The 23,710-nt window shown below is 39.1% G+C and overlaps 1 protein-coding gene across 2 annotated transcripts in view; it reads right to left on the bottom strand.

Moving 5' to 3' along the window:
• Positions 1-22,179, bottom strand: part of ppm1bb (protein phosphatase, Mg2+/Mn2+ dependent, 1Bb) — a 30,747-nt gene extending 8,568 nt beyond the window's left edge. For both annotated transcript variants that reach the window (XM_080872379.1, XM_080872378.1), the window contains exons 1-4: positions 21,793-22,179; positions 2,706-3,548; positions 1,235-1,352; positions 359-470 (exon numbers count right to left, since the gene is read on the bottom strand). In XM_080872379.1, coding sequence (XP_080728505.1) covers positions 359-470; positions 1,235-1,352; positions 2,706-3,536 — 1,061 coding nt within the window. In that variant the 5' untranslated portion in view covers positions 3,537-3,548; positions 21,793-22,179. The remainder of the gene's footprint in view (positions 1-358; positions 471-1,234; positions 1,353-2,705; positions 3,549-21,792) is intronic.
• Between the last annotated feature and the right edge of the window lie 1,531 nt (positions 22,180-23,710).

Genomic DNA, 23,710 nt, shown 5'->3' with positions numbered 1-23,710 from the left:
CAAGTTCTGTGAACAGATCTCTGTTAAATTCAGTTAAATGTGGTTAGATTTTGATTTTACATCAACAATACCAGTAATCACAAAATACCAGAAATATGGTGAGATCAGATCTAACCATGGCACTCCAAAGCATAACCCTTTACTTGCCCTTCATAACGGCGATAAGAAATGTGCTATGAAAACAAAGCTGTTTTTTGTGACTTGTGAGCGAAGGATTCAACTTCTAGTTCATCGCACAGTGTTAACATTCTGCCGATAAATTTCTATGGAATGAATCTATTCAAATTTTCAAGCCTCATAATAATAACTATATACAAGTTTTAAGTGTAGAAAGAGTAGATTTTTGTTGTATATTTACTTGCTGGCCAGGCCTCCACCAGGAGGAAGGTTCGGGATGTTCTCTGAGGCAATGCTCCTTAGGACAGATACCAGGTCAGGGACTCCAGCCTCTCCACAGTTTCCCATAAGCTCTACAGACAAATGGAAAGATGTCAAGAGCTATAATACAGAAAGTTATACACCATTTTTGGAATTTAACCACCACCTTTCTCTACAAAGGCTGAGAATTCACCCATAGTAAATCAGATAAACCCCTGCTTGCCTTCTGCTGCGGCACTCAGTAGAAGACTTCAAATATTTGTAATACCTAAAAAAGACTTATTATGTCGAAGTTATATAGACAGCACCTAAGCACTGTATGTGGCCTTGTGTGTTTCACTTAACCTTTAGAAACAGGCTCAACTATAACTAAACACTTCACAAAAACCAACCACAAGTTTCAACCGCAACATATCAGACGTGACAGTTTAAATACTAACAAGAAAGATGCTGACAGATAAATAGCAATGTTTCTCTTTTTAAACAACAGTATAAAGACTGTGCTGTTGAACACAATAATAAATACAGTACATATTCTAAATTTTGTTATTATGTTTGTGCTAGAGAAAGTTGTTTTTCTGAGCTTGCAAACTTAGCAAATTGTTTTTTAAGTGCATAACCTTGAACTTTAATTAGAAATTGTGTGTGTGTGTGTGTGTGTGTGTGTGTGGGGTGGGGGGGGACTGAATAAGCATACTAAACTCTTCACAGCCTGGTGGTGAGTGAATGTTGGCTTTTATTGAAAGATAAAAGTAAAGAAAAGGGATGTCCTTAAAGGCAAAATAAGAATTATTGCAAACCCAAAATCATACAGTCATAGTTTGCAGGTTTGTTTGTGTGTGTTCAGAATGCTGACCCTCAACACGGGTTTCCAAGTATTTATCCAATTCCTCTTCCTTCTTCACAGCCTCCTCTGAGATCTTGGGAGCCGCAGAGAAACACACCAGCACCACACTCATATTGTCCCTGCTCCCCTGGAGAGCAAAGATTGGAGAGAGAGAATGAAGAATGCGTTTCTTTAGCTGGAGGGCCAGTGTAAAACACTACATTAATTGGCATTTATAGGACACACACAGTTCCTTGGCCTTTAACCAAATGGGTAGCCACCTTGTCATTACCTTGTAAAACTCCAATTGGTCACAGTAATGTTCTGTAAGTGTACAGTGTCTCATACATCACAAAAGCCGCTGCAGTGGAGGAAATTTATAGCAGCGTGTGGCGTACAGCAAGGTAAAAATAACCAAGGTGCTGTGCACTCACTGATTCTTGGAGTACCCAAGACACAAAATAAGTGATGCAGAGTGTAATAGTCTAATAGATTCTGCTAAAGCCATTGGATAATGAGAGAATTTAAAGCACCAGTGCATTATTCATCACATTGTCTTTCACTGTGAGACATAAAGCATTTTAAATATTTAGATGTGTATTATTTTTGTTACACTCAGCTGCAGTTGTCCATCTTTTACTTTAATATGCTATATTTGGTCTTTTTATATGGCATTAGATTTCTATTACGAAAAGTGGCAGCTGTTTCCCACAAATACACTTCACTTAGGCGAGGTGCCCAGGCATGTGAACTGCTGTCCAAGTGTTTCTGACAACTCATTTAGCACTTTAAAAAAATCCATCAGGGGCATGACACCATCCATATACTTCTGGACAATTGTTCTCTCATATTTGGTAGTTTAGTCAGTGCTAACCCCGACCTGGTCTTCTGTTTCCCAATCAATCAGAAGTTTTTATAATCCCTTATCAGATAGTCTGAGTCTAAGATTGCAGGATGAGATTCCAACAGTAGTCTTTTTTTCTGCTCTGGAGATTCCAGCATAAACCGGACGGCCACTTTAACTGGAGCCTACAGCTAGTGGAAACTCCTTCATATGCTGCTACACTGAGCTCACTGAGTCTTCAGAGTTAAACAAGGACAACCAGCTGCAATTGGAGTCAGTCTTCATTTTTCAAACAGTATTGTTTAAGATGCGTGTCTCTCTGACACCCTCAGAAATAGCTTTTGGATTTACTCTAATAACCAGATCTGCTCTGACATTTGGTATACTAGAGTAAATAGTCTTCAAATACTTTCCCACCAGAGCAAATCAGCCTTCTAAACAGATTATTACCTACACATTCACCAAGCTATTGTTGGTTTGCATGCAACAAGTAATCTTTCAGACATTTGTAACTGTGATACAGCTCGGCCCCATGGAAATACATTAAAGTAAAATTTTGCATTTAAAATCATAATCCTATCAGTAAAACTAGTCAAAACAACTCTGTTTCTGCCCACTTTCACCTTAAATGTACACCATATATGAGAAACAACTTACCTTATGCAAGCAGGTGTCCACCACTGAGTTACAGACCTTCTCAAGGTCGTCACACACCAGAAGTCGTGAATGGACAAACTCACACAGCTCCTCGTTGGACATGACATCCCAGATCCCATCGCACGCCAGGACTATAAACTCGTCTCCTTCGGCTACCCGCTCCAACACACATACCTCAGGCTCGGGGCTCACCAGCTGCTCCGTGGGGCCCTTACCATCCACACATTTGTAGTCGTAGTCCCCCAGGGCCCGGGACACAGCCAGGGAACCGTTTACCCTCTGGATCATGACTGAGCCGCCAGCATTCTGGATGCGCTCCTTTTCACGTGGGTTGCAGGGCTTGTGGTCTTGGGTGGAGAAGCCCACCTTGCTGTCTCGACTAAGCACAGCCCGTGAGTCACCGCAGTTAATGAAGTAGAGGTGGGTCGGGCTGAGCAACACGCATACTGCCGTTGATCCGCTGCGGTCCAGGCCCTGCCGCAGGTCTGAGAAGCTGCGCATATACTCGTCAATGTTCAGGAAGCCAGAGCGGATGCCGTCTTTCACGCCTTCCACGGAGCTGGGTCCTGAAGCAAATTCAGCCCCTCCTGACAAGATGTGCTCCAGCAGGTGACCAGAACAGTAGTTGGCCACCCGGGAGCCAGCGTGACCATCGTAGACAGCAAAGAAAGACCAGTCGGTGAGTCCATGGGGAAGACCCACCACAGCTGTGTGGGCGTCCTCCATTTCCACCCTCCAGCCTTGCATGGAGCTCAGGCCGTAACGCAGCCCATTGCCCTCACCGTGGGCACTATGTTTCTCCGTCTTCGGCTTGTCCAGGAATGCACCCATTGCTGCCTATAGCTAGAGAGTGGAAGAGAAGAAGGCAACTCAGTAAACATTGCACTATAAACAGCAAAGACAAAGAAAATAGTATCTCTTGCACAAAGTCAGTAACTTTGACCACACCATAAACACCAACTTTGTAAGTTTTTGAGTTAGACCTATAGCCAGTGCTCCCACACATAGACTTTCCTATAGGTAACGACCAAGGTATGTTAGTCCAAGTAATTCTATCATGTTTCTGTATAGTAAACATTCCACTCATCCTTTCAGTTTTCTGTTTCCCTAATGACAAACTGACTAGGCAACTATTGTGGTAGTTCTCAATATCACTGAATGTCTTCTCCATAATGTCTATTGATTGGATAGACTGTTTCATTTTCATTTGGCTGTTTAGCGGATCATCTACCTCAATCTCACGAGGTAGCTTCGATAAAATGAGATGGCTACATCAGCAAGGGCGCTATAAGACCTTCTCCAAATTGCACAACACTGGACATTATATTCTTCATTTCCAGTTAATACTTGTACAGCTGCTGTTATTGTGTATATATTTATTTATATTTCTTCATACATTCTTATATAGTTCTATATTGTGTATTTTGTTGTACAGTTATTTTATTTTCAACTTTAATTTATATATTTTATCTTATTCTCCCAGTTAAATTTACCCTTCATTCTAATTTGTGTTGTAGAGTTATTTCATTTTTAACCTTAATTTATATTTTATTCTTTCCCAGTTAAATTTACCCTTCATTCTAATTTGTGTTGTACAGTTATTTCATTTTTAACCTTAATTTATATTTTATTCCCTCCTAGTTAAATTTACCCTTTTTAATTTTTCATATTTATTTCCTATCTTATTCCTTTTTTTTTTTCTTTAGGTCACGAGCAGTTGTCCAAGCATTTCACTACATATCGTACTGTGTATGACTGTGTACGTGACAAATAAAATTTGAATTTGATTTGAACAAATCAACATGTGAACCAAAATAACTGCCCAAGATGGAGGCAGATGATCAACTGTGGTAAACACTAGCAAGAAGCCAAAAGAAGAATAAGACGATGGATTTTTGTTATAGATAATTTAAGAACGCGTTGGCACACACGTGTGCACCCTGTGAAAATAATTATTTGGACAGAGACAACTTTTTACTAATTTTGGTTCTGTGCACTACAGAGTCTACACATTATGTCCATGTACATAACTGGAACATGTTAGTGTTCAAAGATATATAGAACTAACTGTATTCCAGTTGTGTGGGAAACCCTCTGCACTGATAAACTCATTAAGTTGATGCATGTTATCATATATGAATAACTGCACATACTGACCAAAAAACTATACATTGAAGGTCTTCACGTCAGTTCCAAATTCTAAACTTTAACTCCCATGTTGTAAAATGTAATAATCCAGAATTGTTCAGACTATGCTTAGAAAACAGCAATACTGAAATAAACAATTAATGACTGCATTTATAAATCTTATTGTACACGTTTGATAAAAAGCCATTTTCAGTTCACAGATCACAACTTTGGCAGTTCTATAACAGAATAGAGATGGCACGATACCACTTTTTTATGTCCGATACCGATACCGATATCATAAATTTGGATATCTGCCGATACCGATATGAATCCGATATAGTGTTTTTTAATCAACAAAACTGTTTTTTAAATATCTTGCTGCATTTTGTATAAGTTCATACTCAAGTTTAAAACAACAACTACACTAAAGCTATTCTGTTATACCTGTATGCAAAAAAAAATATTTCATAGTTCAGCAATACTGATCAATCTAATAAACTTAAACCTACACCATCCTCCCTATTCTGGTATTTTAAAGAGTACTTAGCATATATATTAAGCAACCTAACTAATAGAGTTCCAACTCCCAGCAACAATAAAAATAAATAAATAAAAAATAGGGAACCACCCCTCACGCTCCACCTCATGATGCTTAATCGACGTAATCAACCTTAATTTGATGCAGTGTGAAAAAAAAATGCACAGAAATCAATTATTTTTCAAGAAATATTAAATAGATTCAACATCTTTCTTCAACAAAATTGCAGACTGCACAGATGGTACCTTCCCAAAGGAAAAAGTACTATAGCTTACTAGGGTATATATATTAGACTTAATAGTTACTATATACAGTAATTGACTTCTATTCATTTTACATCAAATTAAAACTTTGGGTGTCAGATAATTATTTATTAAAAGCTAGACATTTTAAATGAGAATAAGAAAGAAAAGTATGTCTTTGTGCCCCCTTTTCCCTGTTCATGCCCTATCGGCCCCCCTGGCTAAACTTTGCTAGATCCGCCCCTGCACAGTTACCAGCGTCAGCTACGTAGAAAAAGATCCTGGAGTAGAAAGTAATATTAAATACATTCTAACAATAGCTGATCAAGCTTAAACGTGCTGCTGTTGTTCAGCCGCTGGTTTCCTCTTTCTGGTGCAAAGTGGGCCAAAAGCAAACTAGAGTCACGGACTCGCGACAGAAAAGCCGATCAGCTGATCGTTAAGCAGTTTCATGATTGAAGTAGCAGCAAGAAGAGGCAGTCGTTTGTTAAGCTTAACGCAGGAATGCTTTACAAACATTCAGAGATGGACTTACACACTTGCTTTACTTCTCTCGGGATAACTTTATCGGAGATGAAATGCCGGGTTGCTAGCGAAGCTCCACATGCTATCCAGACCACCGACAGGTCCCGCATGCCACAGCCGCTCTATCACGTGATGCATACTGCTCCAACGTGCTAACGTTCTGAGGTGAGTTACGGGGTGTTGCAAGTTTTGTGAGGTGCTTTCGTGATATTTAATGGATCGGATTACATTTTTTATTTTTCTCCGATATCCGATCCAGTAATTTAGGTCAGTATCGGACCGATACCGATACGTAATATCGGATTGGTCCATCTCTATAACAGAACACAACATTCTAAAGTGCATATAATAATGTGCTTTGTACTATAAATCTCTCTAAATCACCGGTTTTTGATGTCAGTAGTTCAGTAGGTTGCTTCATACCGTGAGTACTGAAAGCTTTTAATTACTCAATGGAGGGTGAGAGCCAGAGATCCTGACAAGACAAAGATAGCTGAGGAGGAACCACAGAGTCGAGGATTACACTGTGGAAGCTTCACCCAGCACACAGAACCTCTTTCACTCTGAACACACAGTAACTAATACCATTAGTTAACTTGTTGTCGGGAAGTGGAGAGGCATTACTGAATCAGCAGGGCATAGATTCTCTGCTGCCAAGAGCTGAATTAAATCTCACTTTGAGTCGTGTTTGGTCTTTTCCTCAACATAAACCTTGTTCACTTAAAAAGAACCGCAGAACCTCTTTGTCCATGAGTTAATCACAATCAGCCTTTTAATTATTAAAGCCAGTGGCGTCAGGCGGGCAGACGTCATTAGTTCTTAACATTTCAAGGCCCTGTGTATCCACGATTTCAGGAGAGATTTTACTGCAGTGGAAAGTTAGCAAGTATGCTATGTTATGATGCAACAAATGCAGAGAAACTGTAGGACTGCTCATTAGGAAGCAATTTACTAGAAATGTACAAGCTTTTGTCATCTCTGTACCTTGCCAAGGACATTGTGTGTTGCTTTTGCAACAGCTGAGTCGGGCTCAACTTATCTGATGGAAAACCCTATACTGTTAGCACACCAGCTGTGAAAACAGCAGATTCATTTGAAGTCTATACTTTGCTAATCTATCTTTTACTAGTTTACTACCTATAAAAGGTAAATGACAGAGCATGAGAGAAACCATGCTACGTCACTACAAAGGGTCAGCAGTTATTTGAGGTTTGCTACATTACAGTACTTCAATCTTAATCGCGATTTAATGGCAAAGAATGATTAAGTGAGTTGGAAATAATGGGAAAGCTGCATTATAATGTTGTGCTGAAGACATGTCCTTCAAAGATTTTACTGCACTTAGAGTAGGGCTGTAACCCTTCTGAAACTAAGATCCAAATCACCAGACAAACAGCTGTTTGTCCCTAGTTAAATGTCCATGTTCATGAAGAAGTCATCAGACCTAACTCTGGTAACTCTTGCTGACTGTTGAAAAAATAAGCATGACCCAAAAGACAGTTGTGAAGAGTTAATACACCCCATAAATAAATCTCCAGTAATGTAGTGAAATGTCAACATAACTGACATAACTGTTCACTGTTTGTGTGTGAAAAGGTCAAATAAGTACACACACTTACACCCTTACCTAAAGGGCAAACAGAAGGGAAAAAAACTTGCATAACTGCAAATGACAGCAATACCCAAGAGAGACTCTCACATTAAGCTGAAAGTGCAAATAAAGTTGTTAAATCAACACAATTTTTGTTCTTCTGTCCATTTACTAAACGATATTTAGTTAAAGCCTTCAACATTTAATAATGATCCCCATGTCTTCATCATAACTAGGAATAAAGCCAATTAACTACTGGCACAGCACTCAGGCCAAATCCAAGGTAAACGCACTGCTATTGAGACTAAAAAAAGCTGGATATGTTTTAATACCTCTAATGTTGAAATTAGGAACGTTTCTAGCAACTAATTTACAAATTATTTAAAGTAGACAAGGAAACAATAGCTGACTAGTCTAAAAATAAGAACATACTAAAAAGATCATCAGATTGGTGAACTGTCCAGGGTGTACCCTGCCTCTCGCCCTATGGTAGCTGGGATACCAATATGAAAATTGGTGGCTAGATCATGATACCCACTACAGTCTCCAAAACCTTCCTTTTACTTTTCTCTGGTATTTTCTCTTCGCATGAATCAATTCAGACCTAAATGTGAGCAACTGCTACAGTATGGGGCGATTCACAAAACGCATGGTTGGTGTTACACTCACGAGATCTCGAAATCAATGAAAAGCTATAAAAATCAAAAGAGCCTTGACTGCATATTGACTTTTCACTGGGTGTTACTTCCCACATGAGTTCGCACACTCGCGCACACACACAAAGACACACAGCGTGACGGCCATGTGCCCAAAAAAGGTTGGTACGTGCAAGGAGTGACTACAGCTGGTTTCACGTATGTGTGTGTGTGCGTTTGTGTCTGCTCTGCGCATGCGTGCAGTGTCATAGTCTATGTGCGAGAAAAAGATACTCTATAAATACGCCAGGATGGTTTAGATTTCATGACTAGGGTGAGGAGTTGAACCATGCCATTGACATTTTTTAAACTGCTTTCTTGCTACGTGATTATGACAACTAGATTTTCTAAATTAAGCTCATATTTTCCACTCTTGTGTAGCCTGTATTTTAATGTACTGTATGTTAAGAAAAAGCACTTAGACGTGCTATGAGAAAGGGACAAACGTGTTATGTTCACCCACAGTGATTCTCTCTAAAAATAAAACAAACACACTGCTATTGCCTAGCAACCACCCACCCTGCAGTGCAAACATCCAGCCTAGGCTTCATTCAGCGACATCCCCTTCTCTATGTCTTTCTCTGTCTAAAAGAAATACACACACACTCTCAGCTGCTTGGTAGGGAGAAGAGAGAGGAGTTGCATCATCCATCCATTAAAGCAGTTGCAGCAGCCAGCCCTGAAAGGAGACATGCAGACTGCAAGAACACATGCAGATATGATGAGGTATCTCTGGCTGATAATGGCTGTTAATAAACTGCTGGCAAAAAACACGTACACAGAGAAGAGAAAAGCTGGGAAATATCTGGACTATGACATCAAACTGAAACTAGCAACTCTCAACTACTTAACCCCCCCTTAAAACTGCTATCACGCATACAGTAACCACAGGTCGAAACAGTCACCCCCGATGCTGAAACACACGCCTGCCAAAAACCACTGGCTTTGAAAAGGGAAGTGGAAGGTCGGGGATTACATAATGCTGCAGAGAGTCCAAATGCTCTGCTCAGAGCAGCCACATTCATACGAAACAGCCATCCTGTTCAATAATAGTAGCTCACAGGTTTCAGCATTATCCATATATACACTATAACTCACTGGTTTTCACCTAATCCGACTGATTTATATAAATGTGTGTGAAGGTTGGTTACAACTTTACATGTTAATAAGAAGAAGATTTAAGACATTTCATTCGCTCCAGGAACTTCAAGACCTTTACACTGCTTCCCGTCTATAAAAGGTTTACTTTGGCTCAAAACCAGTCTTTTGGGAGTGACTGTCAAGGCTAAGAAACCTGTGTTACCTGACCTAACAGAAGTCTATGCATTTTAGACTTGAATAACTTAAACCCCACTTCAAAAATGGCTGTTTAAAATCACAGTCCTTTTATTTTATTCTTTTTATTTTATAAGGAAAAACTCAGTATTTCCAATATCCAATTTTTGTTGAGTAATACAAATTGACATGTGCTCCTGCCTTGATAAATAACAGTGTCTTTATAGAGAGCACAATAAGGGATTACTTTTAAGATGGTTAAAGAGGACACAGCCAGTTAGTCAGTGGCCTGGTGATTACCAATAGCCCAGCCCTTGGGGCTTTATACTGCTGCTGGAAAACATAAGCCTGCTTCATTGACAAGTTTTTCCAAGGTACTGTTTATAAACTTTCTTGACATTTACAAAATATAACAAACCATTATATTTAACTGCTGTGAAGAGCAAAGCCACAGAACAAAGTTGCTGCCTAGCAAATAAACAGGACACAGACTGAAGGAGGCAGCGAGCAGTATTTTCCAAATATACACTTGCCACTCAGGTATACTAATGGCCACCCAAGTATATTTTTATTTTATTTTATTTACACAATGGCCTTAAAACTGATATAGTTTTGAAAGTTCAATCTTTCCACTGACAGTTCTTAAAGTATAGCATTTCCTTACTGCCAGGTAGGTCAGTTTGCTGTTGTGGCAGTCTTCTGTATCATTTAGCTGTCTTGAATCTCTGACTTAAACTCCACCATCTTAATTGCTCTGAGCACTCACTCTAGCCAGAACCTAGTGTAGGTGATGACGTGATGCTGCTATGCTGAAGTTGATGAGTAGAACAGGAACAATCATTACCTGCTGTGAGGTCCAAGATGGTGGAGTTGAAGTCTCTTTGCTGGATACTTAACAAGCTGATTGTCATATTTGCATTTCTTCCTCGTTTATTTAAATTAGCATGTGTAAGCATCAGTTTGCATGTATGCACATGCACAAGCTTCAGCACAAATGCAATAGTACCACTAAGAGAGACTAAATACAAGCTAGCGCATTATCTTAACATTACTATTATTTACTAACATCAACTTCGAAAAAACAAACATACATTTAAATGATTGGTATTCCCACAAATAACTCCCCGTTCTTTTTCCTTGGTGCCTGTACTATTATACAAGTTCAGCATATTCTGAATACCTTTTCCTTATCCGAGTTTACTTACAGCCCCACCAAACTGTCACACAAAAGTTACTCACTTCATAATTTAACGCACAGTTTCACATGAAAGAGCCAGTGCTGGGAGTATACAGGTTCTGGCAGCAAATGAAGAACAGTAAGATAGGTAATGTCGTCTGTGTGATAAAAAAAACAAAACACTATAGGTTCTAATAAAGTCTATCCAAACCCTGGAATCAAAGCAGTGAAAAGTACCAACAGTAAAAGTTTACAGAATGATCACTGTCATGGTTCTAATGTGAAGATGTAACTATTATTACTAATTTTCTTTTAGTTTTTATATCCATCTATAAATTTTTAAGTTCATACAAACTTACTAAAAGTTCAGAATAAGTCCAGTTGCTTTCTTTTCCAAACTCCTTAGACTACCACGGCCTTGATGACTGAGAACCAACACAGACTTTGATCAGGGGTGTCAAACCTAAGGGACAGGGGCCAGAATTACCCCAACAGAGACTCCAATCTGGCCCATTGGATGGTTTAGGATAATGTGAAGGACGACATTAATTTTGGACTTTTAACTGCATTTTTAGTTTGTTGGACAACTTGTACAGCAAGACCTTCTCCATGGCCATTTATACTCCAAAGAAATTAAGTAACAGATTTCTGTATTTTACTTCTTACAACTTAAGCCCAAAAGTCATGCAGACAGATTTCCTTCATGTACTACAGTACTGTTTACAGTACAACACTGTTGAATTTGCGCTCTTTTTTAATATTAAGAGATCTCATTGATTAAATATGTTGTTACATTTATCATTTAACATCTCCAACACCAATGTTTTGTTATCATATGCAATACAGTTTTAACTATAGTTGTTCAGCTGCAATCCTGGTGGCGTTAAACAGTGTGAGATTAAACAAAGAACAAATAAAAAAATTTAATTTATATCCAGGTTTTAGCTATTGATGTTAAGGCTCAGAACAAGAAAATTGTTTTCAAACTGCTAGCATGTAGAAGGCAAAAAAATAAAAAGTCATAATGAATCTATTTCATATGGATGCTCAGTTAGAAAAAGAAAAAGAAAATATCTGCCAACTGAGGTCCACGGGATCTTCCAGGAATAGTGACACAACAAAAGTCAGCAGGCGGTGATTTCCTGCATGCTGACCTCTCATCTCTGGTATAAATTGCTTCAAAGCAGGTTAATTCTGCAACATAAGATGGGTGGTAACAAGCGAACCAACCCAACCTCTAATTCTGCTTCACCGTTCTGTCCTCCTAGGGGTCATCTTACTTTTTTCTTTCACTGAAGTTGTAAAGCATGTCACTGGTCCATTTGGGCTTTGCCTGGCTTGTCTTGTGAGCATATATGGCCGCCAGAGAGTCTTACGCAGACTGTGCACTCATTTAAATACGTTAAATATATTTAACTTATTAAAAAAATAATAAATTAATGAAGGATCAACAAACGCAATACTAGAATACTGAGTTTTTTCACCTCTCTGCTTATTAGCATAAAAGGAGCTAGCAAGAATAATATGGCTATCTTACATCATTTACACTTTCCTGGATCTTTCAATCCACATGTTGAATTGATGACCACCAAAAGGAAAATTACTGATAAATATAACTCGATCTTGTGATATTCCTTCATATTTACATAGTGAAAGGGAACCATGTGAAAGCATCATTAAACTAACAGCTCAGGGAGGACTGTGGGATAGTAAGTGAGGACTGAAGAGGATACGGCGTGTCAAATTTCACAGCTGCATTTGGAGGAGCCTCTGGTACGGGACAGCCTCGTCAAACTGCGGGGAAGCATTCAGTCTTGAGTTACGGACTTTGAAGCAAGCATACCCCGAATAGGGAAACAGCTCCTGTTGTGTAAGTGGTCCGGAGCAACAGTACTGGCCACACCTTTATGTTATATCTACTCATACCCCTGAACATAAGGTTACATGTTTATATAGTCTTGTTTATCTTATCTGATATTCTTAACAAAGGCCTGTACTGAAGGCATTTTTAAGCTTTACATTTCTTTTATTACACACAGAACAAAAGGTTCACATATCCAACTTTTGTTCATCTGCCCTTTGTGCACTAATCTGCAGCAGATTGCTTCAGAGAGGGGCATTACGCCTCCTGAATGACAGCAAAAATAACTTTGGTGTACAAAGCTCACAGGTAACATTTTACACTGTCAAAGTGCTTTTAAAGAAAACAGGTGTTACAAAAAACTAAAGTCAAACTGGCAGGTTTCTGCAATCCTTCAAGACAAGAGCATGGAAATGGGCCATGGGCCGTCTACCGCCGCACACCACAAAATCAAAGCCTAATACTTAACAAGACTCATAAAATCTGAGGCAGGAACCACAGAAAGAATACAACTAAAAGAAAAGCACCAATCCAGTACTTATAGCTCTTTTTCACTAGTACCGATCCGACTCGACTCGAACGTTTCCGTCGTTTTCCATTGGAACTCACTACCACCTAATGTGTGTGGAGTCATTATAGCAACATGGCCGAAGGTCCTGTGATATAATTTGTATGCCATATGAATGCCACAACAAAGGAGGACGGCGAGTCGATGGAATACCTACTGCACGGTGTATGGCTTTCTGTCAGACTCTGGGACCATGGCGTTGTTTTTTTGTGTAGCTATTACCCTCATTGCCGAGTTTCAAAAATGGCAGTTTTGATTTTAGTGAAGGAGACGCTCTCATGATTTGTCGAGCGATGCCATCAACTAGCTAAATAGTGGCATGTAGTCTGTTGACGGCACATTATTGCATCAGAATGCTTGGAACCTCAGCCAAGTAGGTAGTTTAAAAAAAAAAAAAAGTACAAAGTATTAAAGAAAATGTAAAAAAAACAAAACGATCAGACCAACCCAAGAAGAATCAAGTGCAAAAGGGCTATTAGATTAGATATCAATCTCGTCCTGAGGCAAAACGCTACATTTGATATCATGACAATGAGTCGATCTATGGTCCAGTCAGCTGGGTCTAGTTCTCTTCACATCCCCACAGGACAACACCAGCTAGCAGCAGATCTAATGTAGCAAGATGGCAGAATTATAGATATTTTAAATTTGCTTCTATTTTTATGTTGGCAAGGTTTTGTTTTTTTAACTGTATAAAAAAATCCCATTTTTATTCGGTAACTAACTGAATATTTAGACTTGAGATGGCAGCAAACAAAAATTGTGACCAAGATATTTCCTTCATCTACAGTCTTGACTGCAGACAAATCATGATGGATGACCAACAAACCAACACAGAGATTATCTACCTTCAAAGACGCTAACAAGTCAAGCCTGGTAACCATCTCAAAGTGCAGGAAATGGAACATAAACTGGAAGGAAGAAGAGAAATGTAAAAAAGAAAACCACACACATGCACGCATGTACACACAAGCTGTGATAACGAGGAAAACACCATATTATTACTCAGGCAGAGAATCATAATGAGCAAGCTAGAAACAAATACAACCTATAACATTTTGTTTCATGGACATATCATGCTTATCACAGTTGTTGAGATCTGGGAAGGTCCACCTTAGGCTACGCTGCATATTTAAAGCAAAACTATGAATCAAAGATAACCGAATCCAAGCTTAAGCATTACTTTACAAGCCAAGAACATCCAACATCCAACTTTTTCAAACTCTGCTGGTCTCAACATTGTGTCCAATATGATCAAACACAGTGTAAATAAAGCTTTAAAAAAATTCCAGCCTTTACAACGAAACCATATTTATTTCTAGAATTCTGATTAGAACTCGAATTAGAATTTACTTTCTGTAATTTTGATTAATATTAGACGAGTATTATAAAGCACAAACATCAATGCAGCAATATTAACAGCAAAACACCTGCTTTCACTTTCCTAACCTAACAAGGCTTATGCACTGGGGATGTTTAATAATTTATCTATTTTCTCAGACAAACATCATTAATGGGAACTGTTTTCCTCTTAACTGTTAACAATGAAATTTAAAAAAAAAAAAAAAAATCATGGAAATGTTCAAATGTCCACTATTGGAGGTAAATCATTCATTCATGTGACTGAGGTTATGCATGACTCAGCCCTCTCCTGCTGGTACAGATGCACATTGCTTTCTCTTTAACCGTCACTCTGTCTGCCTTCCTCTTCTCCTTCTATGTGCAAATCTGCACATATGCAGCTCTGCTGTGCTGTAAGCCACCACACATTTAGCAGTTAGTGGCTTTCAGATTATTCACTAAAGCGGTGCAAACTGCTCTCTACAATGGAGGATCAATGCGGTCAACTCGATGCCTACAGTTTCTACCAGTGCACAGCTAAAGCTGATAAGATCTGTTAAACTCTAAAATAATCTTGTTAACTATCTTCAGTCTTTCACTGACACTGGGTTTCATCTGCTGCTTTTGACTTTGCACAGTGAGTGCTGACTCAGGTGAAATAAACTGAACTCATCTCATATCTGACGAGCGGAGCACAAGCCCAACTAAGTGATGTCATTTACTGGTCACCTGGATACCTTATCACTAGGGGTGCAACGATATTCGTATCGATATTGAACCGTTCGATACAGTGCTTTCGGTTCGGTACGCATATGTATCGAACAATACTAAATTTTTAATTTATTTTATCAACTTTCCTTCTGACGATGCTGTCTGTGTTGAGCGCTCAGTGAATCTGCGTTCGACTACTCCGCCTAGGCTCGACAGTGCAGCCTAGGCGGAGTAGTCGAACGCAGATTCACTGAGCGCTCAACACAGACAGCATCGTCAGAAGGAAGAGCGCAGGGCAAGCTAGCGAGACAGAAGTTAAGCTCTCCTTGTAACATGGACCTCCCCCACCCTCATTCAGATCTGGCGTTTGGAATTATTTTGGTTTTCATGTGATGTATGACCCTGAAGGTAAGCGAGTCATGGACTAAAGTAAAACAGTATGTTGGATGTGCCATGCAATGCTCAATTACATGGGTGGGAACTAGTGTGTTAGCGCAGTTAGCTCGTTAACGTGTTGGCCGTCTAGCCCCATGCACGGGGCGATCGGCGGTAGCTCGTTAACGGAGATTTGCCGTGTTGTGGCGTTAAGGTCATTTCAACGAGATTAACCTGAAAGCACTAGTGGGAACACAACGAATATGACTGCACATTTACGCCGACATCATCCTAGTGCAAAGACAAAAACAACAAGCATGCTACTAACTTTAGCCGAGTCATTTAGACAGCTGTTAGCACATGATTCTCCTTATGCTGCTGAGAATATAGCCCAGAAGAAGCGGATAGTATAGCTTTTATTTTGGAAAGAGACATTTCTCTGTAATAAACTCTCTTTTCCAAAGATGAGTGATTCCTCAATCAGATACAAGGCTTGCAATATCGCTAGCCCGACGTCCTGGAGCTAGCGATCTTTTCAGTCGGGGTACCAAAATCTATCTCTGCCCTGCCCGTCGGGCTATTGTAGGAAGGAAAAATATATGTCAATGCTTTTGCATTCTTTCAGAAATGTAGCTGGGTAATTATGTCATTGGCATCGGTGAGCCACTGTCAATATGTGACATATTGAAATCGCGTTTGAATTTGCGCTTGTTTTTTTGCTTTCACTTTGCAATGACAGCACTGATCTGTGAGTGATGATAATTTGTGCACCAATTCCTCTGACATCGTCTTATTAATCGTTAGCTTACTATGCAAACATGACAAGTGAAATCTCCCGCAGCAAGCTTAAACATGTGAGAGGTTGATCGCGCAGAGAATCGCTGAGCTTATGTGAGTGCGCGTGTAAAAGCAGCAGGATATATATTTGACTACGATGACCTTCACAGACAGATATATATTTTAGTTCTGCTGAGCCAAATAAGACAGGTCAGGGTGAAGAAGTGACAGCCAAAGAAAAGCTTACCACAAAACGGAGAAGTTATGACAAATCAGACTATAAGGCAAAAAGAAAGTGCAGCTTTATGGTTTCATGGACAAAAGAATTTCTGTGGCTGCAATATGACGAGCTAAATAACCAGGGCTGCACATAAGTGGTCCGCAGGTGCGCATTCGCTGTCAAAATAAAAAACACGCACAAGGGTTAGTGTTAAATTTAAAAACTGTACTTTTGAGTTAAAATATATATTTATAATTTTAATAAATGACAAATTAAAAAGGCATGAACATTTTTTTTGTATCGAAAAAATATCGAACCGTGACACCAAAGTATCGAACCGAACCGAACCGTGAATTTTGTGTATCGTTGCACCCCTACTTATCACCATCTGATATAATAGAGAAGGTGGGCAGGGTGGCTAAATTTCAACACCACACGGTACATATCTGATAATTATTTTTGAATTTATCATCAGTTTTAACTTTGACACACCTCTGCAGTAAAGCAGAGTGTATAAAATGCACAAGAAGCTGCTGATAAACTTGTGTCCAGAGCTTCACTGTGAATGCAAACTGTAGCCGTCTTTTCCTTTGTCGTGGAAAGAAAAGGCAAAGGGCAAAGTCAGAGAAGAACTCATCAGGTTAGTCCTTAGTTCAATTAATCAGATTAATCAATTGATTTTGTCTTTCACCAATTATAAAATAAAAATATCAGCATGAAAAACGTACTCTTTTGCTTTCGTTTTCACCGCAAAGGTTTCTGAAAATCACTCGCCTCCAAGATGACTAAAGGAGAGACTTTGTTCAACGAGACCTATCTGGAGGAAGTAAAACTGTCAAGGTTTCATTATTGAAACTGAAGGGATTATCAGTTGCTTCGAGCTCCCTTCATCTCTGAATATATGATAAATGCCGCAAGCTAAAAATGTGTTGATCCACCAGTAAAGTTCATATTACACATGTGCCTTACCCAATCTAGGAGACATTTGATGGTCAGTTTTTATTCCATGGTGTAGTCCCTCTTGACATATGGACATCAGCCTAGTCTTTACAGTTTAAAAAAGAAACCCTAATGGCCTATTTATTGTTTCAATGTCACAAAAGCCACATTAAATATATATACTTGAAGCGCCGGATTCACTGCAGTATTCTCCTGAACAATAGGTGCCACCCTTCAGAGAAAAGGTCCCCATTAGTGCCAATGCTGGAATAGTTGAGGTTTATTTTTCCTCCAAAAACTTTTTCTCAGAAAGTCTAATCTTTTCAAGCGGTTGCAGCATTTTCCTCTCCATGATCTGCAAATCTCTGAGCTCTTATACCCATATCACTGAAATAGTGATAGAAACCAACCCGACTGTATATTCATGTCTTCAATGCAGCCACACAAGGTTACAAAAACGCAGACATGCATGACAAGGCGTAACAACACCAAAGCACGGCTCGCGCCAATAGTTGAGACATCACTTTAGATATACACTGTTCATGAAGGCAACAGCGGCGGGTACAAAATGGCCTCAACTCCCTACCATACAACCCTGTGTGCTCCACCATCTCAACCTCTTTTTTTTCATTCACTTATTTGCTTTTCATTTGTTAATTGTCAAGCTAGAGTACAAATACTGAACTTTAAATACATTTTTAAAGTTCAGTAATGGCCTAACGTTTGTTAAGATGAATATATATATATTAGGACTGTGTGATATGACCAAAATCTCATATCCCGATATAAGAATTCTATCGTCCCAATAACGATACAAATCACAAAGATTTAACATTTTCTGTAAATTCTGTGAAACTCGGGCAGCTCGACTTGCGTGAAGTGTTTCCAGCTGGGCGTCATGTAGCTGGAGTTGAGTGTTTTAACCGATGCATTAAAGGATGCATTTTTAGACAAGTTGTAACGGCCGCCGTTTTCTTTGTGAGTATTTATTACACGGTGTGCTGCGGGGAAAAGCCTGTTCTAATGTTTGAGTCTAAGGTTTCTTTTTTAGCACCTGGCGGCTCTTTCTTGCTTCTCATCCGTAAAAACTCTGCATACTCTTTCACGGGATTCAGTTTATTTTGAAAAGTCTCAACAGGATCTTGAGCTTTATTGTGAAAGGTTTATGTGGAAAATAAACAGGCGGACACGCGATGGTTTTACCGTCGTTGTTGCTAATGGCAACGCAAAAAACAGGCGCTTGTCCGTCCGTAGTGTGGTTATATTAAATATAAGAGAAAGAGAGAACTTTAAGAAATTAATATAGCCACTACAGTGACCATCAAAACGATGAAACAATATTGCCGTAAACAGTTTATTTTGCGACACCAAGAAACAAACGATAGCGTAAAATGAAACAATAGACATTTTTATATTGTCATCCGATATATATGGTTATATCGAACAGCCCTAATATATATAACACATACATATATATATTTTTTACATTTCTTTTAAGGAAGAAGGGCTGCATGGATGACCGCTGCTGACGGGATGCCCTTAACTGGAACATGTAGAAGTATAAAAACCAAACAACAAAACAACCCCCCCCCCCCCCCCCCCAAAAAAAAAAAGAAAAAGAAAAAAAAACACCACAAAAAACAAATAATATCTAGCAATATTTATTTGACTCTGTTTTCTGAACAATACATTTTGCATTGTTAGAAAAACAGCAAGCAAAGCTAAAGAGGTAAGAGTGTAACTGATGGTAGCAAAAAAGTAACACCATGCATTGGTTAACTGTAACTCCCACAAACACAAAGTCATTGTGCCATTTTATTACCACATCAACGAAAAACAGCATGATTAAGGGATGGTCACAAGTTCCTCCTGTATATCTACCGCAATGTTTAACAACTAACCTTTGTCTATATCAGAGCAACCCACAGTACATTCAAGACAACTGTCTTATGACAACGGACCCACAATGTACTTACAAAGCCTGGAACATGTGCAACACCTGTAAAATATTTCTAAGAATGTAGCTATCTGACTTTGCTGTACCACAAATCAACCGAAGCATGAAGGACAAACACAAAACTACAGAAACTTTCCAAGTACTAGACGACTTAAGCAGAATGACAACTAAAGTTTATATTACTTACTAGTTAGTCGGCTGCTAGACTTCAAGCTGGTACAAATGAAGACAGCTCAGTTGCACTGCCAACTTTTGAAACACATGACTGATTTTTAAATATTACTTATTTTAAAAGCGCTTTGTATCTATCACCTCCATACTTGCAGTCTTACTCACAAACTTGCACAAACTTCAGCTTGTGTTTTTGTAAATTTTACCTCGACTAGAATCCACTCTGAGCCAACTCTTGCTTTTTTTTAATGTGCAAGATAAATAGCTTGACTAGTACGCTTTAAGGAGGAATTGTAATGTGTTATCACAGTTGATTTCACATATATGTTTTTGACAGGCCTCATCACTACAGTACACATTATATTCAAAGAGCCTCATATATACTTAACCATGTCCCTTAAAATAGTAAGTACAAAAATCCAACACTATTAACCAATATTATCATGTCTATATCAGTATTACTGTATACACCATCCAATCAAAGTCTCTGTAAGTAAAACCAAAACACTAAACCACCTGAAGCTTAAACGTGCAGAAAAGCAATCTTAACAAACTACCATTTGTTTTACACAGCCATGGTGAGTGTGTTTAAATATGAATCATTACAACCCAGCCCATGTATCACAACTCCCAGGTTAGTTTGCCAAGTATTTTTAATAGCGCTCTCTCTCGAGCCTTGACAAGCAGTGAATCCACGTTAGTAACAGTACAAGAAGGATAAAGATCACTGATGTGTGTACTGTTAATGTTTGCCATACTTTACTCTAGATTTCATATTACAAATATTATGCACTTTAGTAACATTTTACATTTATTCAGATATTCACTGCTGATTCACCAGCAAATTAACTTAGTTATATCAGACTATACTTCTGTCCTAATTTTTGTTGTTTAAAGAATTAAAATTGTTTTTACATAAAATGTAAAGAAAAAATAGTAAAAGTTAAGAATGTATTTATCTTATCAACACATCATATCCCAAAGTATTATTATTTTGCGCCATAGTCAGTAATAAACAGACTGATATCACAGCACCACAGGCGATTAGCCACACCTCTGTATGGAGAGATGGACCTCCACCACCTCCCAACTTCAACTTGAGCACATAGAGCCCTGCAGAAACTTAGGTACAACCCTGAGCTGAACTGTACAAGCCACATTCACAGTTCGGTGCCTGTTTATTTATTCCAAATCATGTCATCATTGCAATTATGAACGATGTTATCACATGCTTTACTCACTTATCGCAGGTCTAGCAAGTAGCTCACTAGTTCGTCAAATTAAAAATGTTTAGAGTTGCAAAGATTCTATTGTAGGTACTCACTAAAAACGGCCCAAAATCCAGTATCAGTGGTCCTGTTGTAAATAATGAGCAGTGGGAAATCAGTGAAGTGTGGGGAGGAGCCGTACAGTTGTCGCAGCGAAACATTACTGCTAAATATCAATAAATCTTGCCTGTGTACATTAAATTAAATGCCATCTGAATGCCTTTTTGGCTTTGACTAAAGACATTGCACACTAATAGGGGGAACCCTGCCCTTATAACCGCCCTGCATACACATGAGAACATGGAGTACCCAGAGACACTCCAATGCACGTCTGCTTGGAGCATATCGAAGATTGGTAGAGTTACCCACCAAACATTACATTACTAAAATAAGGACGCTCTTTGGCACTTTCTTTAAATATATTACATTACTACAACTACCATGAGGTAGCCGAGCTAACGCTTAAGGTAACCAAGTTACTTTAAAACTTCAGCTCATTGTTTCAGGTTTTATTTTGATCTACCTGTGTAGCATGAACCAACCGGCTGGCTCTGGAAATACCACATGCAGAAATCCCTTCCACTTAACACTGTTCCCTCCACGTAAGGCCCGTTTACTACTGTGTTGATGTGAGCTAACGTTCGCTATTAGCTTCACAGTTAGCTGTCGCTGGAACTGTCAAACTAATGCTAATGACGTTAGCGCAGATACAAGAGTGCTACTTACGTTTTCCTGCTGCTGTGCGATTGTAGATCCAATCCTGATTATCTGCTAAAATCTCAGCTTTCTGTGTGAAGACTCGTCTAGATATATGCGGAGCTAACGTTAGCTTGCTAGCTGTGTTATGTTTCCTTATTTGACAAAAAATAATGGAGATTGGCCTCAGATGAGCGGCGATAATTCCTTTCTCGGTGGTTCCCTGCTTGGATAGCGTTGGTTTTTACGCATGTTTGACGCCAATTGTGTCCCTCACAGTAAATGTAGACAATTCCGATCGTTCCCAAACAAACATGGACACTGAGAATTGGTTATATTATACAACACTGACAAATCTAGCACTTTCTTCCATTGAAAGGCCAGAGCTATCCTTCGACTTTGGGTGCTGAACAAGAGGAGGTGTTATTTTTGGCATCTGCTCGATGATTGGTTACAACGGCTAGGCAAAGCGTCGGTTAATTGGCTACTTCTTCCGTCAATTAGCTCTGCCCCTATGCGATACTACATTCTCATTGGTGCGTTGCGAAGTTCTGCGATATGTCAGACCTTTGAGATGCACTACTAACTGTTACCGGCTTATGCCGACAGTACTTTAAATAGGCGGTGTCAGTCTTAAAATAGAAACTTTCAACTCCGCGTCCAAAGCTGCCCACTAATACTATAAATATATAAATATATTATATATAAAACAAAACAGAGCACAATTGAAATTATGCCATTTTCTTGCCTTTCATGGTTGAAAGTTGCCACACATGAGCCCGAGTGCCCCGGAGGCATTAAGAAGCGCAACTTAAATGAAGCGCAATATGGATGATTGAAGAGCTTCCAAGAGTCTCTAGTATATTCATACACACACAAACACACGCACGATCTAAATTATACCACGCATCTTCAATCAGGAGAAAATCGAATCCAATATAGAGGGTACCGTATATAGGTGTACACCGTATAGTTGATTTCCCTGTCTGCAGCTACATCTGAATATAATGCAACACTAATCAGGTCTGGTCAGGTCAAGGAAATACAAGGGCACCCATCTCCAGTGTGAACAAGCTCCTTCGACCACCTTAAAACTTTCGACCTCAGTTGTATGGCACTGAACAGAGTAATAATTTTATGTCCTTTGTAAAACTAAAATCAGTAATATTCATCAGCAGCTGGCTCTTAGTAACTCTACTTTTAGGACAGTGTATGAGCCCCCTGTTCTTTTCTTTCTAGTTTTCCGATTCCTGACTGTAGATGAAATAACCAGATTTATTAAGACCTCTAAACCTTCCAACTGTTACTTTGACCCACTTCCTACTTTTGGTTAAACCTTACATTTCTTCTCGCTATCCTTTAATAATGAGTATTATGCATTTCGTCTTGATACATTCTCAATCATCCAGGTAAGTAAATCTCCAAAAGTTGATTCTGTTCATCTGGACGTAGCGTTTTCAGTGGGAGAAACGTTTCGTCACTCATCCAAGTGACTTCTTCAGTCTCAGCTGACTGCAGGTTTCTCCAATCTTATAAACAGTACATTTGCATAATGACTGAAACCAGCCCACTGAAGGAACAATGGGCTGGGAGGTCAGTTCCTTCATCATAAATATGCATATTCTCAATGTTGATCAATGGTCATGAGAATTTGAGAGTATTATACATTCTTCCATAATCTTTGGGTTTGTTCCTCTAAAAACGCCACGATAACACCATTTCTTAAAAAACCCAGAGCAGACTCTTTCAACCTAAATAATTACTGTACCACTGCTAATTTCCCCTTTCTTTCAAAAAATCTCAAAAACGCTGCTGACGTGCAGGTTTGCTCTCACCCAGGGTAAATGAAGGGCGCCCTTACTCCTCGCAAATGAGCAATAGAAAACCCCTATGCAATGCCCAAAATGTGACGGCATGATGTTGGGGCAGCATGGGTACAAGCAACTTT

The sequence above is a fragment of the Rhamphochromis sp. 'chilingali' genome (assembly GCF_963969265.1).
Source record: "Rhamphochromis sp. 'chilingali' genome assembly, chromosome: 22".
Lineage (NCBI taxonomy): Eukaryota > Metazoa > Chordata > Actinopteri > Cichliformes > Cichlidae > Rhamphochromis > Rhamphochromis sp. 'chilingali'.
Note: the sequence above shows the minus strand (reverse complement) of the source record. Positions and strands in the feature narration are given on the sequence as shown.